The sequence below is a fragment of the Musca autumnalis genome, unplaced genomic scaffold, assembly GCF_047663935.1.
Source record: "Musca autumnalis isolate F117 unplaced genomic scaffold, ASM4766393v1 scaffold_1, whole genome shotgun sequence".
In the NCBI taxonomy this organism is placed as follows: domain Eukaryota; kingdom Metazoa; phylum Arthropoda; class Insecta; order Diptera; family Muscidae; genus Musca; species Musca autumnalis.
The window spans coordinates 146221034-146234821 of NW_027411644.1; the positions used below are offsets into that span (position 1 = coordinate 146221034).

Genomic DNA, 13788 nt, shown 5'->3' on the forward strand with positions numbered 1-13788 from the left:
TGTTGCAGGCTTATACGCATAGATACAAGATTCATCGTCTGTTACGATCTTATACATGTCGTTTGAAGCACCGAGATCGTATTTATTCAGAATTTCTTTACACCAATTGACAAGAGCCTTTTTTGAGTGATTGTCAAAAAAAGAAGAAAAGCCCAAGGATGCCTCTATATCACGATATATAACATGGCGATCTTGCATTATCTGTTCGCGCGGCCTGACACAACGGCCGTTTTTGGTTAACCCTCACGACCTTCTTTTTTTAGCGAGCGTCGGCCCCGATTGAATTCATTAAAGCAGTTTTTCATAGTGTTATAGGATGGTCCTTTATCGGCATACAAAGATTTAATTTGATCGATGCTTTCTTGCTGTGGTTATCCATGTCGAAAATTGTGCAACATGATCGGACGCAAATGTTCACAAGCAAATTCCATTTTTTTGCAAAGTGATTTTTTTTAGTCTCTGCAAACAACACAACACATAATCGTATGTCAAACTGTCCTGAGTACGTTTATGTTAAAAAATGTCAACCTTTCTAAAAAATGTCAGATGACTTGTGGCAACACCACGTATTGGCCAGCCCAGAAATTTTCTAGTTCCCTATGTATTTTACTATTATCACCAAAAACTAATCGTTTCTATTCTGGTCTGAAACCGACCTCCATACAAAATTTCGTGAGGATTGATCAACAATTGCGGCCTTTAGTTTGGTTACAATTTTAAATGAATGGACGAACGAATGGATCCACTTCTCAAAATCGTTTTATTTTGTCGAGATATGAATTTTGGTATACCGCAAGGGCGGTCTACTAGGAAAACAAACTTATAGTACCCTTTCCACATTGTGGTGTAGGGTACGAGGTCTGTAGTGGAATTCTGTAACTCATTTTTGTAGTTACCGACAAAAATCGGTAAAATTAAAACGCAAAATTATGAATGAAAAGTATTAATAAAATTTGACAGCACTGTTGCTATCGGTAGGATTTAGCAACAGCTTTATTTTGGTTGTTAACTTACCGAAAAATTTCGTTAATTACCCAAATTATAAACATTTTAATTTTACCGATAATTGTCGGTAACTCGAAAAATGTGTTACAGAATTCCACTACTGATCATTTATTTACTGTTATTTTTACCGTTCGTGAGTTACGTATGTTCGATTTTCGCATTTCTATATTTTTTATGTTGGTAATTCTGAATTCTTGCCACAAGGCCGTACGGTCAATAAAAAATTCTACCTTGAAGTTCGTGCTAAGCAATTCGTCAGAAACGCACAGAATTGTGGAGAAAACAATCATGGATTTTGCAGCATGATAACAAAACCGTTTTCATGCCTCAAACACGGTATTCACCGGACTTAGCCTCCGCTTACTTTGTCCTCTTCCCAAAACTGAAGACATTGATAAAGGGAACGCGTTTTGCTACGATTGACGATATAAAAGCAAAATCGGAACAGGAGATGTTGGCTGTACCAACAAGCGCGCATTAAAAGTTTTTCGAGGATTATATTATTATTATATTATATTATTATATCTTAGTGGGATTACTTTGAAGGGGACAAGATAGTTATTGATGAACAAAAAACTTAGAACAACGTTTATTCGTTGATCAGACCTCGTATAACAAGAATTACCTACAACTTTGGGGTGACAAATAAATAGTTGCAAAAATTATATATGGTTTCTTGGAGAATTACCAAAGTAGTGTTCCTTTATGAGTTATCTATCCATTCTGGACATTCAGTGGAGCTTTAATGAGTTTAGTTAACCTAAAATTAAGTATGTTACACTCTAATGGTACTGTTTGCCAATTTTGTTGTTGTTTTTTCGAGTTTTTATTTTCAGAAACATTGTGGCGTTTTTTTTTTTGGGATAGCGTTTGCAATTTTGTTTTTTCAAAATAGTCTGACTTAATCCCATTGTTGTTGTTTTAATATTTTAAAACAACTAGTTTATTATTTTTTCCTAAAATGGACCAAAAATTTTATAAGTTTAAAGTTGTTATCTTTTCATCAGCAATTTATACAAATAAGATTAATATGTCATGATCTGGCCTTTGCAATACTGACAGTTGACCTAGTTTGAGCTTTCTGGATCCCTTCTACTGACTTTCAGAATAATGTCTATTAAATATTTCCTGATAATGATGTGAGTGGGATGTCTACCTAATCATTATTATGTCCGTGAACCCGATTTCGCATGCTATTTTTGTTGGTTAGAGTATAGTACCCAAACATACGGTATTCTTATTTCTCAAATAGGAATTACAGATTTGATATGTTTTATTCGATTTGGCCCATTTTTTTGGGATTAATTATGATAGTAGTGGATAATATCTATCCAATAAAAATGTAAAAATGAAGTCATTCCAGTACTATAGAGGGAGGAAGAAGTGCCCTGTTATAGGTCGTTTCAAAATACTGCACTGGGGGACTATTTTTCCCCTATATTTTCCAAAGGTCTTTTGATGTTTTCAAAGCGAAAATCAGACTTTGTACATTTGTCAATTTTCCGACAATACATACTGAGTTAAATATGCATTCATTGCATGCTTGTTTGTGGCCGATTTGCCATTGTTTATTTGTAATATGGCCTCATGCGTTTTATCATGATTTATCCTCAAGGCAATTTCCAATTGCAATTCTTTATTTGTCACCCCAAAGTAGTAGGTAATTCTTATATTTGACTATATTTGTTATAAAACGTAAATAAACTTTATATATTTGACTTTATATTTCTTGCAATTCTTTATTTGTTTCACTATACATAATTTGTAAGAAAAATTTGATTCGACCAAAATTTCCCTTACTTGTTCTTGAACTCTGCTATAATTGTCGTAAAAATATATACTGATTTCAATGTTATAACATGTAGACATTTTAGATATCAGAATTCCGTTTATTTAGAATACAGCTGTTCACATACACGTATAAGTCTGTATGTAAACCTAAATATTCATTCTGTATAACAACGGATGAGAACCAAAGTAGATTTGTTCAAACAGTGTATAGGTGGATGATTCGTATTATGGAGTGTACAATAGGGTTATGACTTTTTGACATTTTTCCTCAAAAATGATTTCCTGTAGCAGGGATGAATGAACTTTTGCCTATTAATCACTATGCTATCGTTTATTCCATTGAAATATAAAAAAAGTTCACGCACAAATCGATTTAAATTTTTTTTTTTTGAAAAAATATATGAAGTGAAAAAATTTTTTTTTCTAAAATTTATTTTTTGTTGCACGAATGAATAAATATAATCCTACTAATAACTATAATAACGTTTATTTCATTCAAATATTAAAAAAGTTATTTTGAAAAAATTTCAAATTTTTTGTTTTTTGTTAAAAAATTATATTTTGAATAAAAGCGTTTACGACATTTTTACGATTCTCAGAATTGAATTTATGTCATTTGAATTATCTCATGTGGCTCTAAAGTTTATTTTCAATTATATATCTGTTTTCAGTGACTTCAAAAAATTGTCCATAATTTTGATAAATTCGAATTTTAAAATCATTTTGTGCGTGAGGTTTTTTCACCGAATCACCTTATAATTAAGATTTTATGTAATCTTATGGAAAAACTCATCACGCTATGATACAGGGATATGAGGTTGTAAAAAAGTCATAACCCTAGTGTACAATCAAACACACACAAATTATTTTATTTCCATGAACCGTTTGCAACTCCTAATTTAAATGCAATTATCACTAATGGCTGTTATTTTCAGCGGGTTTTAGGGTTTTGTCATTGTCATGTCCATACAATCTCAACTGCAATACAATTTCGAAATTAAAAGAAACACATTGGGAAAGTAATTTTTGAAATAATGTTTTTCGAACACGTAAATATAAAGACGATGCGCTTTTTTCCATTATGGAATTATAGGGTAAAAACGTTTTAAAATATATATTTAGATAGTTTTCTCAACCTTTAGGCTAACGAGGGTGTATACACTTTGATACGACCAAAAATGTGCCTCATCGAAATAATGGTTTTGACCCCAAGAATGTCTGGATGAAATCTGTTCCAGACAATTTGGGGTCGATTTAGTTCCGTCTGTTCGTCTGGTTGGTTCGCACGATAACTCTAGACGTGTTAACCGATTCGGTACAAAATTAGGCTGTTTAATAGTTTGTCTAAACTTTAGATCTCGTAATATTTTGCTCATACTAAGTTTAAGTCCGGAAATGGGCTATATCGCTCGACTCCCCACAAAAGTTCAACATTTTTTTAAGATCTGTTTGTGGATCCTTTGGAAATGTTTACCGAAAGTACTCCTTATGGTTCTGTGTACAGCGATATTATGTTTTTTTGTGGACAAATCCATGCTTTCTGATATAATGGTCCAAAAGCTTTAAATTATACGGAGACCAAACTGGACTATGTTGGTCCATTCTTTCTGGTACCTTCTCCATATTCATATATTTTGGCGGCCAACTCATTACGTCCAAAAAACCACAAAATTCCGAAAACATCAAAAATACATACTTTTTGGGGAAAATGATTGTGTAACCCGTAGTTGAGGCTGAAGATACATTTATTTCATTCATTTGTTTCTTCAACTTTTCCTATAAAACCATAAAACGGCAAAATTAGAATAATATAATCATATTTCCTTCGAAGTTGGAAGTAACATAAGTATTATAATTCCGAGCTTCAGGATATAGGCTTAATTTTTTTCTGACAATGTCTGGATGCTTTTGTAATTTTGTTTATATATTTTTTGTAAACTGAGATGTATGTGGAAGAATTATTATTATTAATTGATCCACAAAAATCTCAGAAGGGACAAGGGAGCCTTCTCTCATATCTCGATTCATATTAGCTGTTTGTCGCCGAATCCTAACGGCGTGTCCTATGACACCACTTGTATAGAAGTTTTACATGGCTAAGATACTCGGGAAATGTCGTCAAAAATTCCGCTGGGGGGCATTTTGCCACAGTTGAAAAATTTAGGTTGCCTAGAATGGGAATCGGACCAGGATATTTAACGTGCGAGCTGGGGTTCATACAAGTGCACCACGGTGACACCCAAAGCGCTGTTATTTCAACTAAAAATATGTTTGCAAATACGTCAAATTTTGCAATAAATTTGTTTGTTTTTCGCGAGTATTTTTGCATCATCGTAAAAATCACAAATTCAGTTAACGGTAATAATATATAATAGCTTATTATATCAAGCCGCGATTTTTAAGATCTTTTTCTAAACCAATTGAAACATTTTACCGGGCACCGCCAAAAAATCTGGCATCGATTTTTTAAATCCACTTAGTACATACATACGTATGGCTTTCTTAACGCCTTTCAACGAATATGTAATTTCACTGTTTTCAATTTCACAATTTTTATCTCAAGCAAGGACCATTGTGCGTAAATTGTGAATATCATCGTTTCTATTTTTGTGGGTGTATTCGTGCAGCTATTTATACAAGCGTACACACATAAGGACATAGGTTTTGCGGATGTTGTTATAAATATGATAATATAGCGAAAACAAATTCTAATTTCCTAACCAATGAAGCAATAAAATGGTCACTTAGGTCTCATAAATATGTACGCACGTGGCTGTCATCGGGAACAACATTGCCGTTGACTTTACATAATAACTTTTGTTAAATAAAATATTTCGTTTTTAGTCAGCTGTACCCAAATGAATGGAGTGACAAGGATTTGCATCACTTCAGCGGTTTCGTGGTTAATTTGCCCAACAATTTGAAAAAAGTTTTATTGGTTGGTGCTGAAAAAACACATTCATTGTATTTGGTGTAGAGAATCATTGCTGGTATTATTTTGCTGTGTACAGCATTCCTCAGTATTAGTATGCGTTTTTAGTATGCGAGGAATATTAAGGATGCGAATAGCTGTTGTATTTCTGCACTTTTGGTGAATTTTCTTGCTTCACATACAATTCCGTTATAATTATCTATGTGTCTACAAAGAAAGTTATTCCCTGAGGTGATTTCATCATAATTTATATTCATCATCAGCATACAAATTGGCTTGCACGTCATCCACCGCATTCCATTTATACAACCATCATGGTGATGTTCTGCCATCACAAATTTGAATTTGATTTCTGAGATGATAATTCAAGACAATATTTTAATTCTTGGTATATTTGCGCAAAAATAATAATTCATGGCAATAAATAATATGAGACAGCTTAGTATGGTAGGTAATCCTTTTGTCCTATTTCACTTTAGAATTTATTTGTATACACTTATTCGATGGGAAAGAAAAGAAAGAAATGCTTCAACAGAGGGTCCAAACCACTGGAACTATTCAGATGACGGGCATAGGGACATCACCTCCATCCATAGTGTATAAAATATATTCATTCAAGCTCAATGATGGAATATGACATCAAATTTCACGCTGTAATTGTTCTTTAAGAAATTTCTTCAGTATTTTTGTACAGCTAAATATGTTTGTAGTTACGAGTACATTTGTGCAAACAGTAGAAAATAATTGTTAAATCATTTTTGACTTAACGAGTCAAAATTAAAGTTAAATTATTGCAAAGTTTAAAACAAGCATAGTTTTTTGAAGACATATCAATAAGTGTCGAAAATCTGTATAGTATGTGTTATGACCAGACAGCGAAATTCTACGTAAATGCATACATACATATGGGAAATAATTTTGAAAATTTAATATAGCTGAAGCCAAGGTTTACACTTTTATAACTCGCAAAATGTGGCAGTATATTTTACAACACATAGCTGAAGCCAAGATTTACTCGAGAATTGTGGTAGTATATTTTACAAATGAAATGCTTTTGAATAAAATGACATGTTTTTAGACTTGGCAAGGAATATTGACCCTAAAAGTTAATTTTCGTGGAAGCTGTGGCAGTATTAATATTAAAAAAAAGGGTTGAAGCCAACGTGTCTTTTTTGTTTTCTTTCGATTTGTGATTAAACCACACTTTTCACGATTTTCCTGTTAAAGTAAAAGTATAAGTTAACAAAATAAGGATAATCTCTCCAAGGTATAACTTTTCAAAATTTTATCTGCGTCTACCATAACATGATGCTGACAATTTGAAGCTAGATTTTAGATGTTTGTTTTTAAACGTTCTTCTAATCTAATTCCGCAAACAGGTTTTTCAAAAGATTATGTATATTATGTAGATTTCCCATCATTGGATTTGAGCGCCGCACAGTGGTCCAGGAATCGATTTTCCTGGTCAAAACCCAATTTTTTGTCATCACCGATTGTTAATTTCTATATGGGATTCGATAATACACATATTAAAGCTAAGGAAACGAAAAAATTAGGTCAAAATATTGGAAGGTGTGGGTGCTACTAAAAACGAAATATTTTTTTTCGCAATTTTGGAAAATACCTCATTTTTTGGCAGGTAGGTAGGATTATTGTCTTTTAAGAACGTTTCGTTAAATTACAGTAGCGTTTACACTAAGTGAGCTATTTTATTTTTCCTCAGGTACTAAATTTTAGTGAAATTCCAAATTTAGTGGACTAGAACTTGGAACAAAGTTCCGTTTTTACAGAATGATGTCCGAGAGTGTCCTCTCTCAGGCCATATATACTTTTATACCCGTCGGTTTAACTTTTTTTTTAATATTTCATGAAAACCAAAAAAGTTTTGGTTTTTTTAATTTTGGAAAAAAGATAATTTTTTGAATTTTTGTTTTATATTTTTATGGTTTGTTTACTGTTGTTTGACCTTTTTTAAACAGTGAAATAGTGAAAATATCTCTATCCGTTCAAAAGTTACAACTGCGCCGCCAACTTAATTTCTTTAAATTAATTTTTGAGGGCCACGGTCTTATACTCAAAGCTGGTGATGTCAAACAGTTTCTTGGATGAATCAACGTTTTGTATTTTTTTTTCAGAACCGCTTGGCAATTTTATATATGCGGGAAGTCCAATGTATTGCTACTTTGTTAATGGACGGAACAATTTTAAAGCCTCCAATGACTCGGGTTTTAGGGACATCTCAACAATTGCCATGTTGTTTCTTCTTGTTGACGCTTGAAACTGAACAAGGTTCTTTGTCCACGTTTCGTTTTTCTTTTCGTATTGGAAGAGGTCTTCTTAAAGGATATGTTGTAATCTCTCACAACTTAAATGGCTCCACCTAAATTAAAATCGTTTCTAAAATTTTTGAACATTTTGCTTTCAAAAAGTCATACGAGTATTTTAACCTCTCCTATGGGTTACTACCATAAATAGTCAATTAAGAACTTTAATCGACCAGTCTGCTATGCAGGCGACGATATAACACTTCTGAGGGTTAAGATTTTAAATTTGTTATGCCGAAGAACGGAATTGGCTCTAAAAACGGACTCCAGGCAATGAACGAGTCGACCAAAAGCACAAATGACTACTGGATACTCTTGTTACACAGACGGTGGGAGAACGGAATTGGGACTTTTCAATCAAGAGCCTGAGACGGAAATCTCAGTATCGCCTCCTTATAAAACAATATCATGCAAGGTGCGCCTTAACTAATTTTAAATGAAAAATGCTTACACCTGGTAAGCTTCTGCGAATTCTGAAACAGCAATGTTCATAGATGAGAAAAATGTCTAAGTAACTATGTACCATAAATGAATGTTGTTATGCTTAAGCAGGTTTCACAGTGTTATTCAAATAATGCATTTAAACACACATTTTTGTTACTTCTTAAATCATCTTCCTTGTTAATCAAAAAGAGCAGGACATTAATAATATGTGCCCTGGTATGTGCGTAGGACATTTACCTCCTACTGAAGGTACCCTTACTTTGTATTCTACCCATTTTAGTGTTATTTGCATATGTTTATTCAAACAAATAAGGGGTGTTCGAATATATTTGTTTTGTTTTTTTTTTTGGGACTGATAAAGACTCTTTGCTTGCAATTAAAAACAAAAATAAAACTTGTTTCCAACAAATTTTACTGCAAACGAATTTCGAATGCAGCAAAGGTCTATAAACCATATTTTTGTATTATTTAAAAACAAACATTTATTTAACTGGATTCTGATTTTTCCTGCTGTAAGCCACAAGCAAATAGATTTTGAAAAGGTCGTGTAAACTTAATTTCAGTTAGAAAATAGAAAGAATTTACTAAAAGCCAAACAAAAGAAATGCCGAACCATTGCAAACGTTATTAGAAAAACTTTATGAATACACATACATACACGTGTGTATGTTACGCTAACGATGTCAGAGAGTTGGGCGAATTTTAACAAATATTTACCAAAATTATTTGCATTTCAAAGCAGCCGTTTTTTCCGATTTTGGAACAATGCACAGTGGTATGAAGATACCTTAATTGACCCTTAGTCTTTAAAAAAAATTGCCGATGGAAAGTATAAAATTCATGTATTTGTTAATGTTTTCAAACGAAGATTATTTAATAAATATATGAATGAAAGTGTTGTTTTGCTACCTTGCCTTGACATGTCATAATGTTTAGTTAAACAATGACAAGTTAAACAATGACAGAAAAAACAGAAATGTCCAGTAACGTGTTTTGAAAAATTCGTATGACATTTTTGGTCTATTCCAATACATATTACGTTAAATTAAACCGAGAAATTAAACCGAGAAAATATCAAAATACCTAAAACTTGGCTCGTCGATTTCTTCCAAAACGTAGACCTTTGTTCACAATTTGTGTTGGGGAAGTTTTCTGACCACTGTACTGTAACGTGCAGTTATATGGGAACCACAGGAATTGTCACTCATTTGTCCTGCTTACAAATTGGATTCATCTTTCTCTCTTATCTGCTTATCTTTTTTTATAACTTTAAACTCTGTTAATTCTCAATATTTCTTACCATTTTGATTGAAATCCGGATATTTTATCTACTTACATGCGTCGTTGATACAATCATCTATATTAATGACATTTGTGAATAACACAGGTCGAGATTCCAAAGACGACACCCAGAACCTACTGAAAATTCTCGTTAAACAAAAACATGGTATTAAGAATTGTCTCATTAATGCGCAAAGCTTAGTGAACAAAGCTGATGAGTTCAGATATATCTTTGATAACTCTCTTATAGATATTATATTGTTACGAAAATAACTGATAAATTTATATAATTTAGATGAATTTCTATTAATTTAAGAATTTGAATTGTAACGTAAATTTTTAGTAAGAATTTAGTTCATTTAAATCAAGTTTACAACAACAATTACGCTATAGAATTCCAATCACTATCGTTTACGTTTTCAGTTCTCCCTCTCTTGTTTATTTCTGCAACAACAACTATTGTTCCAATTATGAAATTATAACTTAGTCTTCATTTACACCTCCATCAAATGGAAGTAAACGGGACACCCAACATGTTTCTAATGAATCACCGTTAAACTAAATCGAGCTAGTCCAGCGGGGCATGAACTGGCTCCCATCGACGATGGCCCCACAATCTCCATTGCGATAGTTCAGCAAGAAAATCACAACCTTACAACCACTGGTTACATCAACGGTGGTAAACGTACCCTTACCATAGATACGGGCGCATCAAAGTCCATTATTAGAGCGGATCTGACAAAGGGGAGAATAACGCCGTTAAATGGAGTCAGACTGCGCACGGCAACGGGAGAACCCGCAGCAGTATATGGAAAGATCACCCTGAAGCTAACTATTGCTAATAAATCAGCAAGTTATGAGTTTATCGTGGCCGATATAGTAGACAAAGTCATAATTGGCGCGGATTTCATGATTGACTTTGGTGTCACTCTGGACATGAAAAATCGTGTGATGACCTGGTCTAACGACGAAATTCCGTTAAATGTGGGATACGATAAAAGTACACACATTAGACGTCTGACTGCGGATCATCCAGAAATAATACCACCAAATGCCGAAGCAATAATATGGGTAGCAATGGATGGATATTGTGGGGCAGACAATTTGTGGGTGGTCGAACCAGCAAAAATCACAAACAGCAACATCTTAATAGCACATGCCTTGGTAAGAAGCAATGATGAGGGCTTAATTCGAGTTCGAGTTCTAAACCTGTCAAACAATGAAGAGCAAATTAGCAAAATTTCCGATGTTGGACAATGCACTCCAGCTGAAGCTGTAATTAACTTGAAGAATAACACCGAAAAGTCGTCAGCCATCGAGAAGAAGCACCTGGAAGCTTACATCAAAGATTGGACGCGCAACCTATCACCTTCCGTGAAGAATAAAGCCAAACAGCTCCTCTGGAAACAGGTATCTGATTTTGCGTTCACGAAGGAACATCAAGGGAGAACGGCAGTGGTGAAGCATGAAATAAATACATCCGAAGCTAGACCTATAAAACAGCCTCCAAGAAGTGTGAAACTGGCCAAAAGAAGCGAGGTACAGGCTGATAGCCGAAATGGAGGAGAGCGCCGTAATAGAACCATCATCAAGTCCATGGTGCTCCCCAGTGGTGTTGGTCAAGAAGAAAGATGAAGGCACCCGGTTCTGCGTTGACTATAGGAAATTAAATGATGTCACCAAAAAAGACAGCTACCCGCTCCCAAGGATTGACGGAACGTCATGGTTCTCTACTCTTGACTTGCAGAGTGGTTATTGGCAAGTGGAGATCGCCGAAAAAGATAAAGAGAAAACAGCGTTTGGCGTCAATGGCGGTCTCTGGCAATTTAAAGACATGCCATTCGGGCTCTGCAATGCTCCGGCTACTTTTGAAAGGCTGATGGAGCGGGTGTTAAAGGGGCTGAATTGGAAGTCTTGCCTAATATATCTGGATGACATCATTATCATGAAAAAAAAAACTTCGAACCACACCTGAGGAACTTAAAGGATGTTCTCCAAGCACTGTCGTCCGCAGGCCTAAAACTGAACCCGAAAAAGTGTGTCCTCTTCCAACGAGAAGTAAAGTTCCTGGGACATCGTGTTACAACCGAGGGCATATGGACGGATAACGAAAAAATTGAAGCTGTCAGAGACTGGCCGAAGCCGCAAAACCTGCATGAGTTACTGAGCTTTTTGGGTCTCTGCACGTACTACCGCCGATTCCCAAATTTTGCCAGCGTCGCCGTCAGCCTCCACCGATTAACGCACAAGGGTCACAGGTTGCGGTGGATGCTAGCGCTTATGGCATCGGCGGTGTACTATCGCAGTAAATCGACGGTCAACAAAAGGTAATCGGATACTACAGCCGAACGTTATCAAAGCCTAAGAAGAATTACTGCGTGACGAGAAGAGAGCTGCTGGCAGTTGTAGAGAGCATCAAACATTACCATAAGTACCTATATAGCCAGCATTTCCTTCTTAGGACAGACCACTCAGCTCTCCGATGGTTACTCCAGTTCAAGAATCCGGAAGCTCAATTAGCACGATGGATAGAGAGGCATCAAAGTTACGACTTCAGCATCGAGCACAGGAAGGGAGGAAAACATGGTAATGCTGATGCCCTGCCCCGTCGACCATGCAATCTAGAATGCAGACATTGCTCAAAGGCTGAGAACAAGGAGAGTATCGTCGACAGTCGGCTGCTGCAGATCGAATCCGACCAAAATTGGGCAACGGAACAACGAAAAGATCCCGTTCTGAGTAAGATAATTGCGGCAAAAGAGGGAGACCAACGACCTAGTCAGAAGGATATAGCGTCCGAAAGCCATATTTTGAAATCATATTGGGCTCAGTGGAATAGTCTACTCCTAAAAGATGGTAGCCTATATCGTAGATGGGAAAGCGAGGATGGTAAAACCAAACGGAACCTTATTGTGGTCCCAGATTCTAAAGTTAAGGAGATCCTGACAGAGTTTCACCATGGTACAAGTGGATGGCACCTGGGTATTACCAAGATCACCAAAAAGGTTAAACAGCGATTTTATTGGGCCGGATGCCAAAAATCTTTTGCGGAATGGATATCCAATTGTGAGAGGTGCATGAAAGCCAAAGGTCCAACACGAAAGAGTCGAGGTTACATGCAGCAGTACAACTCGGGGCACCATTTGAAAGAATAGCAATGGATGTGGCTGGACCGTTCCCAATAAGCGACTCTGGGAACCGTTATGTATTAGTGGTTATGGACTACTTTAGCAAATGGCCGGAGGTTTTTGCCATCCCAAATCAAGAAGCCAAGACAATTGTAAACGCTTTCAGCCAAAATTGGATATGTCGCTATGGTGTTCCATCCGAGATACATTCCGAGCAAGGTAGAAATTTCGAATCAGCGATATTCAAGGAAATGTGTGACTCATACGAAATTAAGAAGACCAGAACAACACCTCTGCATCCCCAATCCGATGGCATGGTGGAAAGGTTTAACTGTACTATGGACGAACATTTACGGAAAGTAGTGAACAGCGGCCAAAAAGACCGAAAATGGAAATGAAGATGATTGGAGAGTCCATTCGAAATATTGGAAAATAAAGCTTCAAAATCGGAAAATTGGATTTTTATTTATGAAAAGCCTACAGCCAAACAATTCTCAACACCAAAAATCTTATTAATAAGGCAAACGATATTCTCATCAAGAAAAAAAAAAAATATTTGTATAATGAAACAGTTCCCACAAAAAGTAAGTGGATAACCTGCATAAACGACAGAGACTTAGCATATCTTCGTTGGAAACGGTTTAAAACACAAGAGTCACATGATGAATTTCGAAGCGCCAGGAAAAGAGTGAACTTAGCTATCAATGCAAGTTAATACTTATCTATTTTTATTATTTATTTATTATCTTATTAATAAACAGAAAATTCAAAATCGAGTGGATTTCCTAAGTCTAAACGCACTATTGGATCAGAATATTTCATGGTGGAGGGTATAACAAGTTCGGCCCAGCCAAACTTAACCTTTTTACTTGTTTTGTTTTTA

At 35.3% G+C, this 13788-nt stretch overlaps 1 protein-coding gene across 1 annotated transcript in view; it reads left to right on the plus strand.

Moving 5' to 3' along the window:
* Positions 1 to 12932, plus strand: part of LOC141388752 (uncharacterized) — a 99968-nt gene extending 87036 nt beyond the window's left edge. Inside the window, exons 5-8 of the mRNA XM_073958987.1 lie at positions 10350 to 11187; positions 11525 to 11591; positions 11792 to 12104; positions 12347 to 12932. Coding sequence (XP_073815088.1) covers positions 10350 to 11187; positions 11525 to 11591; positions 11792 to 12104; positions 12347 to 12932 — 1804 coding nt within the window. The remainder of the gene's footprint in view (positions 1 to 10349; positions 11188 to 11524; positions 11592 to 11791; positions 12105 to 12346) is intronic.
* The last annotated feature ends 856 nt before the right edge of the window (positions 12933 to 13788 follow it).